The sequence below is a fragment of the Epinephelus lanceolatus genome, chromosome 9 (genome assembly GCF_041903045.1).
Source record: "Epinephelus lanceolatus isolate andai-2023 chromosome 9, ASM4190304v1, whole genome shotgun sequence".
In the NCBI taxonomy this organism is placed as follows: Eukaryota; Metazoa; Chordata; class Actinopteri; order Perciformes; family Serranidae; genus Epinephelus; species Epinephelus lanceolatus.
Genome location: NC_135742.1, coordinates 1968556 through 1990434, shown reverse-complemented (window position 1 = coordinate 1990434; position 21879 = coordinate 1968556). Strand labels below are relative to the sequence as shown.

Below are 21879 nucleotides of genomic sequence, written 5' to 3'. Positions count from 1 at the left end.
GTAAATGTTGACAGCACAGTGTAATGGCTATAGATTAATCACACTATCTGTGTTTAGTTCAGATCCCTATAAGCCTGGCTTTCATTCTGCAGTTCTTCCTGCCACCAGATAGGATCTCTCGGGAAAATAAAGGCTCCATTTACGTCTAAAAGGAAGTGCTTTGACCAAAACAGGAAGAGGACAGCCCTTTAGTTTTCACCGGTAGCTATTGGTAACCATCCCTAGTTACCAAAGAGTAAGTTCATTGCAGTTACTGTCCCCAGTAGAGGAAATGACAGACGTGGAACGACTGAAGTCACAGTAGAAACTGTTGTAGAGTCTCGGGAAGCAATCTGCTCGTCTTTGTGGCAGTAACAATGACACTACTAGAATATGTTGAGTGAGGGGGTGAAAGTTTAAAAGCTGTCTCTTTCCATTTTAAGAATTATTGTTTCTAAAAGTCATTTTACAGCTGCAAACATCTCATCCACAAATACCATCATTTTCAAGTTATTATTTTTCCTCTATTAAAAAAAAAAGTCTTGATTTTAATCCCGCCTACAAAGCTCTGATTGGCTTGGTTGTTTCCCACCTTAAAAACTTTGGAGACGTGGGGAGTTATTCGACCTCTATGGGAGCTGCAGGTCAGTAAGAACCAGCCAAGATTTTAGGAAAATGGGTCAGTGTTTGCTCACTGTGGTCTGTTGTTAGAGCCAGGTCTCACTCTGAAGTCGTTGAAATCTGGCGCTTGGGCAGTGACTTGCAGCGCCAGAAACTAACGAAAAAAAGTGTTCTTTAATGTCGGCATGATACGCAGACGATTGCTGCTATAATTTAACAACTGGTACAGGCGGCGATGGATGGGTCCAACAAACACTGACTTTCACCCGAGAGAGCGGTACTCGCGTCCTGTAAGATTATGAAGCCAAACCCTGTTCTGTTTTTCTAAACTCAACCACATGTTTTTGTTGTTGAAGGAAAAAAAATGTCAATTCACAGAGTTGTACCGACGTAGTGCTTTTATTTTGAAAGAGACTGTATGCAAACTGTACATTTCCTGTGAAAACAGAAGTGTATTTTGAAAACAGACAATGCATGTAACAGGCTGACATTGACACGGCGTCCCAGAACGTCAACAACCAACACACCCAGGGTACCTTGGACGTCATATGTGGACGTGGAAAGTCCATGACCAAACGTGGACATGTGACGAGGTCACAGTGAGGATGTGTTGGGATTTAAGCTGTCACAGAGATTAAAGTTGCCTATTGCTGTATAAATAAAGCTATAGGTTCTTTAAAACATGCAGATTTATTAAATCTGGGCCTGTTAGTTTGCGGAGTTTCCACCCGTGTATAACAGATCCAGATGTTTTCTCTTCCAGTTTTAAGCCTGTTAATGAGAAACACGGAGGTGCAGCTGGGACTGAAAGTGTTAAAGGTCCTGAAACCTGTGGATTTTATAGATCTGTCTCCTGCAGCTCCACAGGGTTTTACATGTTCATCACATCTGGGTCAGGAGGCCCCACATGCCTGAAGCGGCGGGACAGGCGTCAGCATGTCTGCCGTCAGGACGGACACATAAATACCTGGACGTCCAGATGCTGCTTTCACTGTCAGAGTGTCTGCAGGTGGACGACAGAAGAGGAGGCCAAGAGACAACAACATGGTCCCACTGAGGCTGGTCGCCTTCGGCTGTGAGTATCTGCTTCAGTCAGACATGCAGTGTTTTATAACTGTGTGTGTGTTTTTGTTTTTATTTATAGCATTTATATTTTATACCCTGGACGTCCTGGCTGCTTTACTCAGAATGCAAACTGTTAAATCTGAATCTGAGTTTTGAGTCTGTTCAAGACTCACGCCCAGAAACAAGAGTTGTTATGTAGTATATTATAAATGTCATGATGCAGATTTATCCCCTGAACACTGTGGTCCCACAGTGTGACGCATGAACAGGGGAAAAAAGAAGAAATTTAAACAACTGTGATTTCTTTGTCTTGTTCTACTTCATGGTTCAAACTGTATTTAATTTGCTGATGCTGGAGTGTTCACATGATTCCTCACTGATTATTTAAATGTTCAGTGTCAGAAGTTTCTCAAATTTTTCAACAAAGTCGCTAATTTTTATTGATAGTACGTTTCTAGATCTCTTGTTTGGCAAAAACATTTGGCATTCATCTTTTGGCATTTCTACACATGTTGACATTTACAAAATATTTTTAGGAAGTAAAGATGAACTGATTCCAGGTTGTGATGTTTGTGTATGTCAGCTGCAGTCAAATCTTCACAACAGCTTTTATTTCCATCCCAATCGACAGCTAAACAATACAAATACAAATTACACAACACTATAACACATCATAAATCACTGACATAGACACACAGTAGTAAAAGGAAGGATACACAAGAAAACAAATCAACAACAACACAAACAACTGAAAACAACTAAATAATGATGTCATTATCAGCCTTCTTCTAAACCTGGCTTGGATCTTAATAGTCAATATTATCGGTCATTCAGTTTCACCTGCCTTGTAGCGATGATGTCTTCAAACATAAAGAAATGTTTTAAGAAGGACAGAAAACATTCGATTCAAAAATAAATCTTTTCCTAATAATATAAAAGTTTTTTAAAATACTAACAACCATTTCTCAGTTCACTGAGCATTATTGTTTGAGGGCACATGGATAAAATAATCAAACTTCACGCCATCTTTTTTTTAGTCGTCCTAAAAGTTGCCATGTGAGGACAGACACAAAACAAATGCAACATATCTTCAGTTTCAGATTCACAGAATCAACAGTTTCCATGCTGGTCCATTCCCCGAGCAAAAGGCATTTTTCTTGTCGGCAGTATTTTGTATAGAATTTTTCATTGAAGATAATGTGACTTAATAAATAAGATCATACACCTGTCTCCATGGCATCGGGACATCACACATCCCCTCCCAGTACAACTGAAACTTTTCTGGCTTCTTGTTTAAATCATGAGCCCTCAAAAATATGTGTGCATAAAAGCTGATCTTTTTTCTTCCAAGCCAAAGACAGGTTTTCACGGCAGGTTCACACAGCAACAGTTTGCCTCCAACAACAAGCTCACATGGTTGGGTTTTGGAAAAAAGAACGAGTTGGCTTTATAATCTTACGGGCGTGAACACCACTCTCCTGGGTGAAAGTCAGTGTTTGTTGGACCCATCCATTACCACTCCCGCCCCGCTTGGACTTTTGCCGTCTTGACTTTTGTTCTTGTCCTGCTGCGTTTCACCCTGACGCCATCGAGCGCCGTTAAACTATAACAGCGACCGGTTGTGTTTCATGCCGACAATAAAGGATGGCTTTATTCATCAGTGTCTGACGCTGCAAGTCACTGCTTAAGCGCCGGATTTTGACGACTCCGGAGTGAACCGGGGTGCAAATGTAGAAATATTTAATTTGTGATATCTGCATATATTGATGTTGTGAATTGCTGCAGTGTTAAAATGTCAAAATGATAAAAGTTGTAACTCTGATGAACTTGTGTTTTCAGTGCTGGCTGCAGCTTGGTACTTCACTCGTGCGGCTGGTAAGTTTTTAATCAGACTGACTCTTGAAGTTACAGTGGACGGTCGTGTTTACATCATTTGTAAAAATGTTCTTGAATCAGTAGCTGAGTCTCAGTTCAGGGGCTGCAGCGTTTCAAGGATGTGGCCTTTGCGGTCGCCGTCAGCCGTGTCCTTTGAAGACCGCATCAGCCAAATCAAACGGTCTCTGAAATGGGACGGTCTGGTCTGCGGAGGACTTCCTGGTTGCATCACCAGTTGTTCTCACCCCAACCCTTTGGAGTTACTGTTACCTAGCAACCAGCCGCGCTTGACGAAAGCAGGAGTAAGCTAGTAAGGTAGTTAGCCCTAAATCATGGACCCAGAGATTGTTATTATACATATGTTTTATTTAATACTTGAGGAGATGATTCACCGCTGGAGACGCCGCCGTCTGATATATTTCAGGCTGATGGAGCGTTTTCAAGTAAACTTATAAAATTCAGATTGTTTAAGCTGTGTGCTTTTAGCTAACGTAATGCTAACAACAGTTAACCGTTATCTAGTCAACAACTGTTAGTTAACTTCGCTTAATATAGTCATCACCAGCACGCAATGCATCCTGGGATAGGTTGGGCCACGAAGGATTCATCCGTTGCATCCTCCAAATTCTGGGAAAGAAGGCTGCATGTCTCTGCCGCATCTGAAGGAGCCTTCGAAACTGGACGGCCTTGGTCGCGCCGATGTGACGCAATCGGTCTTCGAAGGCTGCAGCCCCTGAACTGAGACACAGCTGATGACTTTGAGTTTGGTGTTAATGTTTTTCTCTTTTGACTTAATGTTCTTTCTCACAGTTTAATAACAAATGAATCTTCATGCTGTTTAAAATCAAAATATCAGAAGTTTCAGTTTCCTGGAGAAGTTTGACTCTAAATACAAAATAAGTGCGTCATAAAGAACGTGGTGACAGAGACACGTACTTGTTTTTCTTGAGAGGCCGCTGTGTTTGAATAGTTGTTGTTTTATTGTGGATTTTTGTATCACATGTGTTTTAAATGTGTCTTGATTGGCTGCTGCTTCAGCCAGGCCTATGATGGAAGAGATTTTCAGTCTCAGTCGGACTTCCTGGTTAAATAAAAATAAATAAATAAAATAAGGTCGAAGAGACTCAAGAAAACACTGACCAGTTAATGATGATGATAATGATGTCTGACCTGTGTGTGTTCTGACAGAGGGAGAGGTCATCTACGCCTGCTTCAATGAAACTGCTGAGATGTCATGTGGTAAGAAAACACAGAAACTCTCATCCTCCTGTCCTTCATTGTTCCATCACCACTTTGTGACTTTCACTGAACCTAACAGTAGCTTTAAAAATCACAAGGAAACTCAAAGGTTCTTTGTTTTATAGTTTGAATCCTCTGAAGTGGGGTTGTATGGAGTATTTATTTATAGTGAGTGTATTACCTGCAGTAGATGTCAGACAACACGCCTCCAGTTTGAGCAAGCAGGCTGGAGTCTGACGTGGAAGCTAAAGGTGCTCTCACACCTGTCCTGTTTGCTTTGGTCTTATCAAACTCCAGTTGGTTTGTCCCCTCAGTGCAGTTCATTGTGCAGGTGTGAACACACCAAAACAACCAGACAGAGACCTTCTTGAAGAGGTGGTCTCAGTCCGGTTCCAAAGGAACTCTGGTGCGGTTGGTTTGTGGTGAGAAGGTGTTCCGACCTGGATGTGAAGCAACTGCAGTCACATGACACATTGTTTGGGTTAAACATGAGCATGTTACAGTCCTGGAGGATTATTAATGTGCACCTCCTCCTGTACTGCCTTAATATGCACATTCAGCACATCCAATGCATCAAAACATTGTTTTCTAGTTGGAGCCGCGCCTCGTTTTCAAACTGTATGCTTTGACTAAAATGAACAATGACAGCAATATAGTCCACGATGAGCAGCGCTAAAATCAACCTGCGTAGTTGTCCCTCCATTGTGACATTAGAAAGTGTCACATTTATCTTGCAAGTGTACTCTTCTTCAACGTTTGCTTTACTTCCTGGATTTTTCCCACATGGAAATTCTGACCAATCAAGAGCAGCTTTCTCACACAAGGCATTTGATCTGGTCCTCTTGTAAATGCTGCCGTGAGAACACGAACCAACTCTAGGCAATTATACAACTTTGGAACAACATGAGTCCCTGATTCAGACCAAAGGAGACCACTCTAGGGCTGACAGCAGCCTCAGTAATGTGCTGCTGTGGACAGGTCAGCAGAAAAAAGTATTTTGCCACCTAAAAAAAATCAACATCAGTTTAAGTTTATACTGTACTAAGTATTTTCATTACTTATACTTTTCTTCAGACAGCCTGTTTCACAGGGGAATCTGTTGTTGGCTTCAGTTCCTCATCGATGCTCTCGTCAAAGCCACACTCCTTTAACCAAATCAGTAATTTTACATCACTGAACACAGGAGCTGCTGGTCTACTGCTGCTTTGATCTCTTGGTGTTACTATGTGACTTTGGTGAATCTGAACAAACACTTTAAAACATCAAAGTCCCACAACACCACAAACAACACTGACTATGGACAAGTACCTTTAAATCAGACACCTCTCAGCTCACCTCTGGCCTGTTGGACATACGTGAATAACAAATGGCACAGAGCTCCTGCTCCTTCTCAAAGTGAACTGGACTGAATTAACAAACTTAACCCGATTTGTGACTTCTGCTAAAAGGTTTACAGATAAAACTTGGTGTTATTTTTCTGACCCTTCCTTCTCTCTCCTCCTCCTGCAGATGCTGGCGCGAAGATAAAGCTGGATCACATCCTGTATAAAGTTGGGGTGGGGACGAGGTGCGGGGAGGGAAAACGCTACCCAGACGACGGACCGGACAACTACTGCTCCTTCCCCTGGGCTGAGATGGTGGTGGAGGATCTGTAAGAGAAACACTTCTCTGTACATTAATGTATCTATTGTTTTGTCCACTTGAGGGCAGAAGAGCTCCACAGCACCAAAACCTGAGCTGGTGATTGTTGAACAGTGGAAAGTTTTATTTTGTTTCTGTCGACTGAATGAAGTGTGTTTAATGATGATAAAATGACTGTTGATCTAAATGGAGTCTGGTGGGTTTGGTGACGGTGATTTCAGGGCTGTTTCTGGTTAAACACAAAGCTCTATCTCTGTAGGGATCCTTTCATGATGATTGTTGTTTTAGAAATTATGTTTTCACTTCTTTACTACTGCCACAATTTGTTTAACTTTGAAAACCCCAATAATACAGTCCTCACCTCCTGATAGAGGTGGTCTTAAGGGTTAAAAAAATACATAATGATGTCACTAAACTGAACAAATAAAAAGACGACAAAAAGACAAGCAAGCGAGAGAAGGATGAGGAGGATAACATTAGCAGAGTCTATGTGGATTTTAGGATCGTCAGGATGAGGTGTCGTGACTTTAACCGTCTGTAGTGCAGAGAAAATAATTCAGAAAGGATTTAAACACGTGGACGTCACTCCATCATGAGAGTGAGAGGAAAACAAAAACCAGTGACTCAGACTGGTTTATTAACGGCAGCGTCACTGGCCTCAGCTGCTCACTGTGTCTCACTGACAGTCAGGACTTCCTGATGTGCAGTTCTCACCTTTATAATGTCTGTCTGTCTGTCTGTCTGTCTGTCTCCAGCTGTGGGAACAAGAGGTCCTGTCAGGTCCCCGTCACTGAGCTGGTGTTTGGTGAATACCCCTGTAAGGAGCAGACCAGGTACCTGGAGGTGTCCTACACCTGCGCCACACCTCCTCCTCCTCCTCCTCCTCCTCCTCCTCCTCCAGCTCCAATCAAACCTGACTGTACGTACACACACACACACACACACACACACACACAAATCTATATGTTGACATGATACATTTACTGCTCCCTGAGGCCTCATCCAGGCTCAACATTAGATTCGTGCACAGACACAGAGCCTTCTCTGTGAAGTGTAGTCCCAGTGACAAAGACATTTTAAAATGGTGGAACATAACAAATCCATATTAAAGTAAAAATAATTCTCCGACCACACGTCGAGATGTGCTGCAGAGGCTAACAATGTACGGCTGTGGACGGGGTCAGCAGCAAGACGTATTTTAGACACCTAATAAAAGTCTCATCTAAAAATATCTACAACAGTTTGAGTGTGAACTTCACTGAGAGTATTGTCACGGCTTTATGTTAACGTCCAACAGTCCTCAGTGTCCTACGTTAGTTATGTTGTTTTATAATGATTCTATTAATTATTTTTTATCTGTATTTGTCTTATTGCTATTTCCCTGATTGTTTTTAGATCTTATTTTATTCTATATTTTATCCTGCATGTTATTTTGAATCTTGAATTATTTTTATATTTATTAGCAACACTGTAGTTTTGACCTTGTTTTATCTTCTATTATTGTTTTAAATTATTATTGTATGACAGTGTGCATTAGTTTCCCACTCCTTTTTCTGATTTAACTTTATTATTCTCTGTATTTTTCAATCAAAATGTGAAGCACTTTGAATGACATTAATTTGTTTTGAAAGATGCTATATAAATAAAATTTGATTGATTGACTGATCCAGACTCCATTGAGAAAACCAGTGATTTAACCTCAGTGAACGCAGGAGCTGCTGGTCGACTGCTGCCTCCATCTGTTAGTGTGTTTGTGTCACTGTGTGACTTTGCTGAATCTGAATTAAACCTTTAAAACACCAAAGCCACACAGTTACAAAAACTGTGAAGAAGAGAGAGATGTAAAGGCTTAATTTTCCAGTTGGAAATCAGTCTGACATTAAAGTGAGGCTGTGAAAATACTCTCAATACATCACACACTGTAACTGATACACTTTGTTGCTGCCCCGTCCACAGCAGGACGTCACTGAGCTTCATGTCAGACTCCAGCCTGCTTCTCCAAAGTCACATCTACAGCGTGTAAAACACTGACTCTGGATCAGTGCCTCACGCAGCCCCACAACAAAATAAAGAACTGAACCTTTAAATTAGAGCTTTTGTTTGTCACTGTATATTAAATCAAATTTTTTTCACATCTTACAATAAACTGTAATTTTTATTCTGTATTTATTCTTTTTTTTCATCTGATCTTATTTTAATTCTGTTTTACTTTGTTACACCTTAAATTTGTTTTATTATTGAAAGGTGCATTTTGTTTTCCTTCCTCTTTCCAAATTAAACTCTTGTGACTCAGCGCCCCCTGCTGGCAGAGTGCACACACAGCACAGATAGTTTCTCTCATCTCTGTGTGTGTGTGTCTTTATCTGCAGGTAAGGACACATCAACCGATGAAGCCTGATGCTTTTAAAACTGTCTCGCTCATCACTGTGGACAAGAACAGTACGAGAGGACGCCGCCTTCATTTCTAACATGTGACTGAGTTTAAACGTCGTGCTGTGACGTCACATCTGTTCTTTGATATTTGACATCTGAACATAAAGTTTGTGAAGAGGAGGCTGAAGTGTCTGTAAAACATGTCTGAGCTTATTTTCTCCAATAAAATCAAAGTTTTTCTCTGACATCATTTATTATGTGAAGTTTGTTACTGTCACTGTTCAGCTGACACAAGACCTGAAGCCGCTGTACATGTGATAACACCGTTACAACGGGTAGAAATGTTGATCTTCACTCTGCTGTTTAATATCAGTGTTGTTCTTGGTCACAGCAGGAGATTGATTCTTCTTTTCATTAATATTGTGTTGAACTCTTTTGTTTTTTTGAACAGTGTCACCTGGTGTTAGCAAATTAAATTCTTTTCAAACACATCAAATCTATATTCCTTGACTGACTTGGCCCTCTTAGAGAAGGTTTATCTCTTTCCTGACGGCAAAAGTGGAAACTCAGCATAGAGAGGGTGATGTGGGTCTGCCAAGATGACCTTTGCCCTCTGAATGGCTCTTGCTTGATAAACACCGTCAAGCTGCTGCAAGCTAGTGCCAGTGATTTTTTGGCAAATGATACTTCCCAGACGATTTTTATTAGTGATGCTGAGGTTCCCATACCAGCAAATCACTGCACAAGTTAATATCGACCCAATAAAATATGAATAGAACATTTTTAAAAGCGATCTGTGAACATTAAAGTCCCTCAGCTTCCTTAAGAAGAACAGTCTCTGATTGGCTTTTTTGCAGATATAGTCAGTGTTTATCATCCAAGATGGTGCCCAAGTACTTGTACTGGCTTACAATCTCCACAGCTGTACCATTAATGAAAGTGAGTTTTAGGGCAGGTGGGTTCTTCTGAAAATCGATCAGCATTTCTTTAGTTTTACTGACGTTTAGTTGTAAGCATGAATTATTGCACCATTCAATGAAATTGTTCATAACAGGGCCATGACCCCTTCATGGTCCTGCAGGACGCTGACAATAACCGAATCATCTGCAGACTTTACAATGAATCTTGAATCATCTGTGCTCTGGCAATCATTTGTGTACAGCACAGAAAGTAAGGGTGACAAGACACACCCTTGGGATGAGCCTGTAGAGCATGTTGTGCCACTGACCCGAGTTCTTTGCGACCTCATAGTCAGGAAGTCAACCAGCCAACATATAGTGTCAAAGTCAAAGCCAGGTATTTCAGAGAGCCTGTTAGCTAAAATATACTGTAGGGCTGCATACAGTTCAAAGCTGATGAGAAATCAACAAAGCACAAACGAGCATGAGCCCTCATTCCTTCCAAGTGTCCAACAACCTGATTTAGCAAAGTTGCCCTTTCGCTGTTGATCAGCGAATTGGAGAGGGTCAATAACACTTTGAGTCATCGACAAAAGGCTCCGCTTCATGATGCGTTCAAGTCCTTTCATTACTAAAGAAGTAGGTGCCACTGGTCGATAATCATTCAGCGTTTTTGGCCACAGGGACAACGATGGATTCTTTCCATAATGTGGGAACCTTCTTTAGAGATAAAGAGAGCTGGAAAATGAATGTGAAAACGTCACTCAAAAATGGAGCATGATTTTTAAGAAGCTGACCACTGATCCCATCAGGCACACAACTTCTCCTCACGTTGGTTTTTTCAAATATTTTTGTGACCTCAAATTCATCAATAAGGATCTGGCTGCCGCCTGAAGAAACCCTGAATTCAGTCAGTTTATCGGAGTGATTTTATGTGTCAAATCTCACATAGAATTGGTTTAACTCGTCTGCCAGGACAGAGTCAGGCTTGTCAGGATTGAAAAGTTCCCTCTTTTTATCCTGCATTTCCACCATAGATTGAATTGCTCTCCAGGCGTTGTGGGAGTTGCCATTCCTAAGTTCATCCTCTACTTTGCCTTTAAATTTCATTTTGGCCAGCTTTATTTCCTTCTTCACCAGTCTTTGGGCCTCTTTTTGTTGGTGAATGTCTCTTTGGTGGAAAGCTAGCTTTATCTGATTTAAAATATTCTTAAGAGATTTAGTGACCCAAGGTTTATTATTTGGGTATATTGTAACTGTCTTCCTGGGGATGATCATTTGCTCACAAAAGGAAATGTATCCTGATACAGTGTCTGTCAGCTCAAGTCAGTGCCGGTTGGTGCAAGAAAGACTATTATGGTCTGAAGAGCCAAGTGACGCAATTGCATAATATTTATATGCCCCTTTTATGGTGCCATAGCACAAGTCCAGCACCTTACCAGGTCTTGTTGGACAGGTTACATACTGGTAAAGGTGACCAAGGGCCTTTTTGAGACTGCAAGTATTGAAATCACCAAGTATGAAATGTGGGGCATCAGAGGAAATGCTTTGGAAACAGGGCACAAGTTCAACAATAGTGGATGCTCCATCCTTAATGTTGGCTCTGGATGAATACAGACCACTATAATAAAAACCTGTGGGATTTCCTGTGGTAAGTAAAACGGGCGCAGTGAAACAGACAGCAGCTCAATGTGAGGGCTACAGATAGATTCCTTATTATCACAGTCTTGCACAGCGGGAGTTGACCTACAAGCACACGCCCCCTCCCTGTGTTGTGCCAGTCAGCTGTGCGTCACGATCAAGCCGGATAGGTTGACTGAAGCCATCAATACTATACTCCTGACTCGAGTCGTGTTCCTTTAGCCAAGTTTCAGTGCGATCACACAGGCAGTTTTATAATCAGGTGTGCACTTCACGCACACCTGAAGCTCGTCGATTTTGTTCCTGCGCGTTTCCAAGGATAACAGAGGGAAGTGACAAGCGGCGCAGCCCGAGTTTGCGTTGCCTCTGGCGCACCCCTGCTCTCCGTCCACGCGTCCTCCCTCGTACCGCAGTCAGCCGGCCATGTTTCCGTTCCGTTCTGTCCGCATCCACCTTTGCATATCTCTGCTGGAATGCCGACAGGTGACATCCGAGCGACAGAGCAATTACCACATTGGATAAAGAAGTCACGGCTGTATTGAAGTCTGCGGGGCTGGATGTCTTATTGAAAGTTTATCAGTCCATCAAGTCCATAAACACGACACTCATGAAAAAACTCATAAAATCCACGATGACTCCACGCAGTTAAAAGGTTTGAGAGAAAACACCATTCGTGCGACAGACTGGTTAAAATCCACGTTTAAAAACAGTGAAATCAGTGAGACGGTGCTGTGTGTTGATGTGTGGTCGATCTCTGAGTTGATTATAAGATGCTTGTTTGTTTGTTTGTTTGTTTGTTTGTTTGTTTACTGACTGACTGAAATGACAGCAGAAATTATATTTCAGAGTTTCTGTGTGAATAAAAAGATTCAAAGTCATGATTTCAGTTCATTTATAAGAGTATTGATAAATAAGTAATTTAATTCATTGATGATCTTCATGATTATTAGTCATAAATACTGACTGGTTTTGTTCAGAATCAAAATCTAGATTAAAAAAATTAAATATTATTACATGTATAATTTAAAACAGAGTTATATATATATATATATATATATATATATATATATATATAATATTTTTTTAAAAATATTTTTTTTTTTTTTTTAAAAATGCAATAGATACATTTAATGAATATTTAACACAGCATGAGACTGATCATAATAATTAAAAGTATTGGACATGAAAACATGATGTTTTGGTTTAATCATTAATAATTTGATTTGTTATATAAGACGTGGATTTATTGGCTGAATGAACTGACATGATTTGTGTTTCTGAGGTTATCGAGCGAACACTCACTCTGATCGTGGTCTCAGTAAATGAAGGAGATGAGTTCAGACACTGATGATGGAGTGATGCTGTTTGTTAGTGTAGAAACACCTCCTGCTCACACTGGACTCCACTGTGAACTACAAGAAGCTGATTAAAAAAGAAAAGAGTGATGAATAACGAGCATTAGAGATGAGGAAAATAGAGAAGAAAGAGAAAGAGATAAAATGTCTATAACTATGTATATATCTATATACACACATATATAAATATAAATATATTTGTACATATGTGTGTATATATACATTTATACACACATATGTACAAATATATATGAAAATCCTGAAAAATAATAATTAGGGACTGTTCATTATTTATGGAGGGGGGGGGGGGGCAAAAAGGGGAGGGCATGTCAAATAATTTTTTCAGCACAGGAAAAGGAATTTAAATTTAAATAGTTGTATTATTCATTTATTTATTTATTTTTACCACAGATTTTTAAAGAAAACACTGAAGGGTGTTTTTAAAAAAAAAAAATCACCACAGTGACACCATTACTCATGACAGAAACTGTAAAAACAGAAATGATCACTGGATTTTAATGTGCGACAAACGCTTCTCATCCACTCATTTTCCATGACCCCTTATCCCCCAACACTGAGCGCGTTTACATGCACACTAATAAACCGATCATTATCTGATTTCTGGAGTTACCTGATTATTCAAGTGGTCATGTAAACAGCATAATCCGATAGGCTTTGTCAGATAAAAGTCATTATGTGATTATGAGAAATCAGATAAACACACCTAGCTTTTTCCCCAGTAGTCAGATTACTCGGTGCATGTATACCCTTTAATCTGGTTTCTTTCAGGTTTTGCTATTTTATACTCCCACTCCACTACAGTTTAGAGGGAAATATTGTACTTTCTACTCCACTACGTTAATCTGACAGCTTTTGTTTCCTTTCAGATAAAGATTTGACATAAAATAATATATTTTTATATTCTCAGTGTTTAAATTGTCACTTTTATTTTATCTTACTTATATGTTATGCACTGTGTGTGACAAGTTTATATACAATACACTTGTATATTGCACTTTGCAGTACTTTTACTCCGAATCTACCCAAAGTATGTAAAACTGGCTCCACATTGATAAACTACACATTAGAATGCTCTCACATGTATTTGTTAATGATAAAAACAAACAGTACTGTAAGAATATAAGCTGTCAGCATGATGAGTGCTTTATTCTGCAAATATATGACTTGGTATTATTTTCAAGGATATGAGTACCTACTGTAACAGGAAGTTTGAGTTTTATATCATGTACTTGGGGAGAAATCCAACTGAAGGACTGAATCATGTAAACCAGGTTTTTCTGATTATCAGATTATTGAAGTGCACGTAAATGCATCAAATCGGATTATTACCTGATTATTCCCAGTTATCTGATTATTGTGCACATGTAACCGTGCTCATTCACACCTACGGACAATTTAGAGTCTCCAGTTAACCTGCATGTCTTTGGACTGTGGGAGGAAGCTGGAGCACCTGGAGGAAACCCACGCTGACACAGGGAGAACATGCAAACTCTGCACAGAGGGGATTGAACCAGCAACCCTCTTGCTGTGAGGCACAGTGCTAACCACCAGGCCACCGTGCCGCCTGAGTGAAGAACAGTATCTTATATTAGTAAACTGAATGTCTTCATGTTTTGGACTCTTGGTCCTTCATGTGATTTGTTCCCACTGTGACAGATTAATGATCTTATTCTTTGAGTTCGTGTTTTTAGACTTATGTAAATAAAACACTGGTTTAAATGTTATTTTTTAGATAATGAATGAATAATCATGTTCCCAGCTGCAGATAAAGGCCAGTGTGTATTCACAGTGTGTCTCTGTGAGGCAGGTCCTCACATCGGTTCTGTTTCTCGCTCCTCTGCCGCAGAAACGAAAGTGAAACTAGGCTGAAGCTCAACGACGCTCCGCCGCCTGTTTGTGTCAGTCAGTCGGTGTGTGTGAGTGTGTGTGAGTGAACCGGACAGCAGCATGGATGAACCCGAGTGTCCGCCGGTGACCGTGGAGGGGGACTGGAGTCCAGCTCAGACCAAAAGCATGAAGAACAAACTGCAGCTGTACTTCCAGAGCAAGAAGAAGTCCAGCGGAGGAGACTGTCGAGTGGAGGCGGAGGACGGAGCTCCGAGGGCCGCCGTGTACTTCAGATCAGAGGACGGTGAGTTTTTATTTCATCATCCGACTCACTGCGGAGCTTTTTACTGCATGTTGATGGGTTCAAGTTTCACACAGAGTCCGTTTAAACACTTTATTTCTGCGCGTCATCATGACGGATGAGCCACGAGCAACAAACAGGATGTGACTTCATCTGCGACACAAACTCAGGAATTAACATGTGACACGTCACAGTCTGTGTTGCTTTACACTCTCCAACTTTCCCAAGACACATTAAACTGATCTCAGCTCAGACTGTCTGGTGAAGTTAGTTCATAAACAACACGCAGATTATCAGCTGACTTCCCAGCATGCACTTCACCTTCCCAAGCCACTCCTCATGTTCACATGATGAGTCACAGCAGGAGATCAAAACACTGAACATGGTGTCGGGACAGGAAACACTGATCTGTGGATGTAAACCTGCAGAAATAAAATAAATTGAAATTAAAATTACAGTGAAGCAGTTTCAGTGATGTCACGTTCACACCAAACACCATGTGAATTTTCACGTTGAGTTACTCGTGCGACTTTGAACGAGGAATGTAACTCACCAGTTTCATCACGATATGATATCACATCGATTGTCTGGAAAACAACACGATATTTGCTGATATTACAAAGTCTGCCATGATACGGTTTTCTGTTTGATGAGTCCGGTCTCACTCTGAAGTTGTCGAAATCCAGCGCTCAGGCAGTGACCTGCAGCGCCAGAAACCAACGGAAAAAGGCGCCCTTTAATGTCGACATGATACGTGGCCAGTTATCGTCATAGTTCAACTGCGCCCAGGAGCTTCAGAAGGACACACAGTGGGACAAGGACGAAGTTAAGGCGGCGAAGTTTATGTGGGGCGTGTGTGAGGGCGGGGTGATGGATGAGTCCAACAAACACCAACTTGCACCTGAGAGACTGAGACTTAACGTATCCACATGTTTTTGTCGTTGAAGAAAAAAAACATCAGTTGGTGGTGTTGTACTGACATAGAGCTTTTATTTTGAAAGAGACTGTATCAAACTGTACATTTCCTGTGAAAACAGAAGTGTATTTTGAAAACAGACAATGCATGTAACAGGCTGAAGTTGACACGGCGTCCCAGAACGTCAACAACCAACACACCCAGGGTACCTTGGACGTCATATGTGGACGTGGAAAGTCCATGACCAAACGTGGACATGTGACGAGGTCACAGTGAGGATGTGATGATGTGATGTGATTCAGGTGCCTGCGATCGATATGAGACATTATCTGATGATTTAACACAGTCTGTTACAGAAGAAGCTGCCGCCATTTTCTTCTATGCTTTTGGCAAGATACAAACAACACGTAAACAATAAGAGCAGTAAACACATGGGATCAGGTAACCCTCAGGGCTCTGTGTCAGATATCTTTTCATTTGAACCCAAACCATCATCTTTGTCATTAAACTTCAGAACTATCTGTCTTAAAGTCCTGAGGACAAACTTCTCCAAACAGCCATAGACCCTTTTAGGGCCGACATCACGGTGACATCACAGTGACATCATGTGATCACCTGGAGGTGCAGCTGCCTCTCCCCCACAGGGCTGTAGGCTCCATAGGAGTGTTAAAATGTGTTTGTCTTGTTGTGTTATTGGGAGCCAGAATAGAAGGAGTCATGGCTCAAAACCAGCCGCCACTGCCCGTCAACAAAAACAAAGACAACTATGGTTAAATGTGATAAGACCAAAGGACTGGACGGAGGCCATCATCAAAAATGCTCACATGTGCAGCGCACACTTCATATCAGGTTAGGGAAAAAGTATTTCCTGTTGTAGGGATGAATAAGGTTATGTGTATTAAGGGTTATCATGTCCACCTCATCAGAAACTGGGGAGGGATTAAGAGGAAGATTGGATTTCTCTGCAACGCTAACTTTTTAGCACATTAGCTAACGTTAGCTTCCATAGCAAAACAAACAAGTGTGGTCCTCCTTTGTAAGATTGGCTTCCTGTGACATCATCCATCCACTGAGTGAGAGCATACGGGTCGGCCAGTCTGGTCCCGTTGGTCAGTGTTTACTTATTCCAGTAACACTGGCGGTCCCGGAGAGTGAGTGACCTGACATGGTGCGTTGGTAAATTCAGTCTGACGCTCTACACTAAAATGAGAGCCCTGTTGGTGGAAGAAACGCAGCGTTATATTTCTACATGAATGAACCAACGGTTGAGTTAATCACACATTCACTCTGCTCTGCATACGGCTAGTGTACAGCGTACCTGAGCAGGTAGTGTACTTCCTGGTGTCTCTGTAGACGGTGATATCTGCTGGTGACCTGATTACAATAAATAACTGAGTGTTTGATGTGATTTCAGTGAGAGAGCGAGTCCTCGCCAGGAAGAACCATGAGATCATTCTGGAGAATCGAACCGTGACGTTACGTCTGATTTCTGCAGCTGTAAGTAGAGACGATGTCACAGACACGTTTATATTATGTAATATATAACATACACAAGCTTCAGTGTAATAACTGTGACCTCTGACCTCTGGGATTTGTAGTTCTACGGTTTTTCAAATTTTATGTTAAAGACTACATTTCATGCCAGCCTCAGGTTACACCTTAACCTTTCCTCCAGCGCCACCTTCAGGACCAACTTCACATGTTCAGCTGCCCCCAGTGAGATTTAGGGGCACCAGGAGAATTTAATTTTAACTCCACTTAAAAGTTTTCTCTGCACCTTTCGACCACGTCTCTCAGTCTGTGTCAGTGCGTGGAGCTCTGTCAGTCGACCTGACGTCAGTTCCTCATTATTCTCTGCTCTTGAAATAAAAGCTTCAGTCAGACATTGATTGTGAAAGGATACTCTGAGCAGTGTTCAGGCTGCGGCGTAAACATCCTGCAGGAGGAATATTATTACTGTTGGAGGAAGGAGGCTGAACAGGGGTGTGTCTACATTTCTTCATGCCACAGTGATTAACACTGCTGTTGAAAAGAATCACACTCTGCAGAAGGAGGTGGTGTTGTGTTCAAGGACTGTCTTTACCATATGAGACTCCAGAAAAACACAGGTGCTCTTGAAGGAAAGGGTCAGCACATGGGCATAGGAATTCAGTTTCTGAGTTAGTGACAGAGCCAGAGAGCCGACTGAAAGAGGCCGAGACAGAGAAATGTGTTGAGGAGGAGGAGAGAGAAAGACAGAGAGCCGACTGATGAAGTCATGTCATTGGAGGACATGTTCAAATGTCACAAATTTTATAATAAACAGTTCAGCTGAATATATTTTGTTTGGCTGACAGTTCTTCTGATCACTGACAAAACACTGATTGGACATAAAGTCAAAAAATAAAAGTAACTTTGAGAGTATCAAGTTACTTTTGCCGTTTTCTCGTAGCTTAGCTGCTACATTTCTCTGTGGATAGCTTCAGTGTAGTGAAACCTTATTTAGATGTAGTGGAGCTGAAGCTTCGCTCACTACATTCAATATTCAGGCGTCCTCCTTCAATAACGTTCCTACAGTCCCTGAACACAACACTGACTGTGTGTGTTTGGCTGGTTTAAAGTCAGTCACCTGCTCCTTCTATAACACAATAGCCTACATGTCTACATGTAAATGAATTCCCTGGATGTGTGACGGCAGCAGGAAGTTGGACTTTAACTCTTCGTTCTTGTTGTGTTGTTGCTGTCGTGGACTCTGACGTCTATGTTTCAGACCAACTTCCCCAAAATTCAGCCGCACAGATTTGTAATAAAGTTTTGTCAAACATCAGCTGGAGTTTATGAAGCTTTAACAAACAACATCCAGGATAAAAATGATCAAATATCATCTTAACAATCAGCTGACTTCCTGAACATAAACCAGTGAAACATACTGCTCTGTGGTTTTATAGTGAGGTGAAACATTTACACAGTGAGCAGCTGTAAAACCGTCCTGCACTGGGTTGGACTCTTATATTTAAGACACATTTTCATAGACATCAGGGGCTGGATGCACAAAGCAGCTTAAGTTTGACTCTTAAGGTTTAGTTTTTCCTTAGCTGAGGAAATTACTTAACGGTGTTGCACAGAGTCTTTGAAGTCCAGTTCAGACCAAAGATTCTCGACGAGACAAAACCGTTTCAGGACGTCTCAGAGAAAAGTGTCAGCGGTGTGAACTGGCCGGTCTGAGCTGGACTCAAGCCGGCTGATGGTGTCACCTGACACTCAGCTGGTCAAATGGTGGTTTTAAAGCACGTCACCTGTTTCAACAGCCAATCAGCTTGTAGTGAAGTCAGCTGGTCAAGAAAAGATGACCACAGACGGCGTGTTGGTTTGCTGCAGCAGGTGCTCCGTCCCCACAGAGCCCTCTGTTTCTGTCCTGCTTATGCCCCGCCCACACACACACATTCTCTCTGACTGAGGTCATCACATTTTGGGTTTACTTGACCTTATACTTTATTCTGTTTAACTTCGACGTGTTGGCCTCGTTCGTGGACACTTTTTTGTCCTGTCGAGTGGCCCTTGCAGAGTGCAAAGAAGATGATCGAACTTGACTATCTAGAGGAAGTAAAAGTCGTAACAAGGTTTCCATCTGTGAACATGAGGAGGGATAATTTGAACAACACACTAAGCCATGTTAAAACAAGTTGGCAGCCATTTCTGCAAGTCAGTCTGCAGCTGATCTGACACCAAAGTGGACAAGGTCCAAAACCTGATCAGATTTTATGGTTGAAACTTAATTTATGATTATTAATGTTTGTAGTTTAATATGACGACAAATTTGACCAATTTTGAAATTCAAGAAAAGACACTGTTAATTAGAAATCACTTGTTTGAAGACGACTGGACTTAATTATCGTCTCATTTGAGGACATTGGGACTTTATAATATGTTTAGTTTTGTACTCAGCAGATCCTGCTGATCTTAAATTGCTGGGAGAAATTAAAATGCATACCAAACAAGAGTTCAGGTCTCAGGAGGACATTGATTCCAGCTGCGCTCCTGATGAGAAAATCAAATCAAAATGTTGTGGCAGATGTTTAAATCCTGGCAGCTGCCACAAATAAATGGTTGAGTGGGAAATGCTGCATATGCTAATTATGACTATCACTAGGATATAATGATAAAGGAATGTCATTTTATGTCCAAGAGGTCAAAGGTCATTGTGACATCATAATGTTCTCTGGTCATCATTCATATCTTAGGAGCAGAGGGGGAGACGTTTGGTCAGATACTGATTTGGTGACACTAATTGTTGGTGTCCATCTTGAAACTGTGCTGCTGAGCTGAAGACGTCTGTGAAGCATCTGTGTTTCTGAATTTGTAGCTTCTTTGCAGCAGTGTCCATATTTGAACCTCTGTCATGGCTCCACATGACTCTGGACAGACATGGATGAAAACTGTTGAACCTGATTGGTTTACAGAGGCAAACAACTGCAGGGCGATACATTTTGTTTTTTGTTTGTTCCCATTTCTCCATAATAATAATAATAATAATAATAATAATATAATGATATAATGTTTATTTGCATCCACATGAAATCTGGGTAAAGTGAGGCTTTATTTCCCAGCTAAATTAAAATCTTTAAATGTCTGAGGTTAATCAGTCGGCATGTAGAAGAGATTTTTAGAGATATTTTCATTCAGTGTGTGTTTTTGTTTTCACTTCTCAGAGTCCGACGAGCAGTGACGACACCTCAGGAGGTAAAACAGCCTGAAACTGTGAAATATAATTGTTTCTTGTCTTTGGTTTGGAATCAGATATTTGATTTGTGCTTCCTTCAACACTGGGCCGTCTGTGCTGTGGTTCACTGAGTTCATGTGTGCAGATAATTCATCTAAACCTGATTTTTTTTTTTTTTAATTCTTAGATCCAGCGACAGATTCAAAGACTCAGGCGTCAGACGCTGAACCCGCAGATGGAGCTCCTGCAGAGAACAAAGAGGGTAAAAACAAACTGTTGGACTAAAAAGAAAACACTAAAACTAAAGAAAGTTTGTTCTGCAAATTTTTATTTTTATGATTTTAGTTTAGGCCTCTGCTCGAAAATTACATGATCAAAATTAATAGAATATTTCTCAGCAACTATGAATAATCCTGCTATCAAAGTCAAACACATCAGTAGACAGGCACCAGTACTGATCTTACTGGGTCAGATTAATGAAGAAATACAACAGAATAAATGAAAGATTTTGTCCTCGTCTAACAAAACTTTACTGTGGAGTGAATACCATGTCATAAACAATTTAAACAATTTCCCTCCGGGGATTAATAAAGTATTCTGAATCTGAATCTGAATCTGTAAAATATCTTCCAAGTAAAAGGTAAAATAAGGAAGGCCAAACCCAAGATGAAGATAATAAATAGGAAATAAAATCAATAAGAGAACAATAAAATAGACAGACAGCTCAGATAAAATCAGGATATGCTTTCTGATAGAAGTTTTTAGGAGGGACAGTTTTCAGTCTGGACTCTGGAACAAGCAGAAGACGTCTGCCCGAGGATCTCAAAGCAGGCAAAGGTTCATAAGGGACCAACAGGTCTAACATGTAATCTGGAGCCTTAAAAGTAATCAATAAGATTTTAACATCAATCCTACAACAAACAGGGAGCTGATGTAAAGAGGCTAAAATCTGTGTGATGTGATCAGACTTTTTGGTTTTGGCTTCATGTCCTGTGACAGGTAACCAGTAGATAGCAGTATTTGTTCGGTGATGTGCTGTGACCCTGTTACAAGGATTTCTGTGTGATTAATAGGGAGGTACAGCTCAGAGTTATCCAGTGGAAAGGGAGACAAAGAGATGACAACACCCAAACTATTATAGATAGTAGTTTAACAAATGGAACTGTACCATCCTGTTTTAAACACGCTGCAGTCCTTCCTCTCATTAAAAACCTGAACCTTAACAAATATGTACTAAAATATTTTCGTTGCATCTCCAAGCTTCTTTTCTTGTCCAGAGTATTGGAGAAAACTGTCTCCTCACAGCTTCTGTCTTATCTAGCTAATAACAACATCATGGAGAAATGTCAGTCAGGTTTTAGGGCTCGACACAGCACAGAATCTGCCCCACTCAAAGTGTCAGCTGACCTGCTGTCTGTAGATAGTGG

The 21879-nt window shown here is 40.9% G+C and overlaps 2 protein-coding genes across 4 annotated transcripts in view; both read left to right on the top strand.

The window, feature by feature from the left end:
- The first annotated feature begins 1537 nt into the window (after nucleotides 1-1537).
- LOC117252692 (L-rhamnose-binding lectin CSL3-like) lies at nucleotides 1538-9038 on the top strand. The gene is made up of 6 exons (XM_033619772.2): nucleotides 1538-1675; nucleotides 3505-3540; nucleotides 4729-4779; nucleotides 6289-6430; nucleotides 7176-7339; nucleotides 8790-9038. Exons 1-6 carry the CDS (start codon nucleotides 1645-1647, stop codon nucleotides 8816-8818), a joined length of 453 nt encoding a protein of 150 aa, XP_033475663.2. The 5' UTR covers nucleotides 1538-1644; the 3' UTR covers nucleotides 8819-9038.
- A 5518-nt stretch (nucleotides 9039-14556) lies between these two features.
- LOC117252685 (protein mono-ADP-ribosyltransferase PARP14-like) overlaps nucleotides 14557-21879 on the top strand; it is a 39644-nt gene continuing 32321 nt past the window's right edge. Inside the window, exons 1-4 of one of the 3 annotated variants that reach the window (XM_033619766.2) lie at nucleotides 14557-14840; nucleotides 17168-17250; nucleotides 20442-20472; nucleotides 20646-20714. In XM_033619766.2, the coding sequence (XP_033475657.2) occupies nucleotides 14657-14840; nucleotides 17168-17250; nucleotides 20442-20472; nucleotides 20646-20714 (367 nt within the window). In that variant the 5' untranslated portion in view covers nucleotides 14557-14656. Of the gene's footprint in view, nucleotides 14841-17167; nucleotides 17251-20441; nucleotides 20473-20639; nucleotides 20715-21879 lie in introns of all 3 variants that reach the window. The other 2 variants (XM_033619767.2, XM_033619765.2) reach the window with 2 other exon arrangements.

Coding starts and splice junctions, on each gene's coding strand:
- LOC117252692 (XM_033619772.2), top strand. CDS start 1,645: ATGGTCCCACTGAGGCTGGTCGCCTTCGGCT. Junction 4,780..6,288: donor AACTGCTGAGATGTCATGTG/GTAAGAAAACAC, acceptor CTCCTCCTGCAG/ATGCTGGCGCGAAGATAAAG. Junction 7,340..8,789: donor AGCTCCAATCAAACCTGACT/GTACGTACACAC, acceptor CTTTATCTGCAG/GTAAGGACACATCAACCGAT.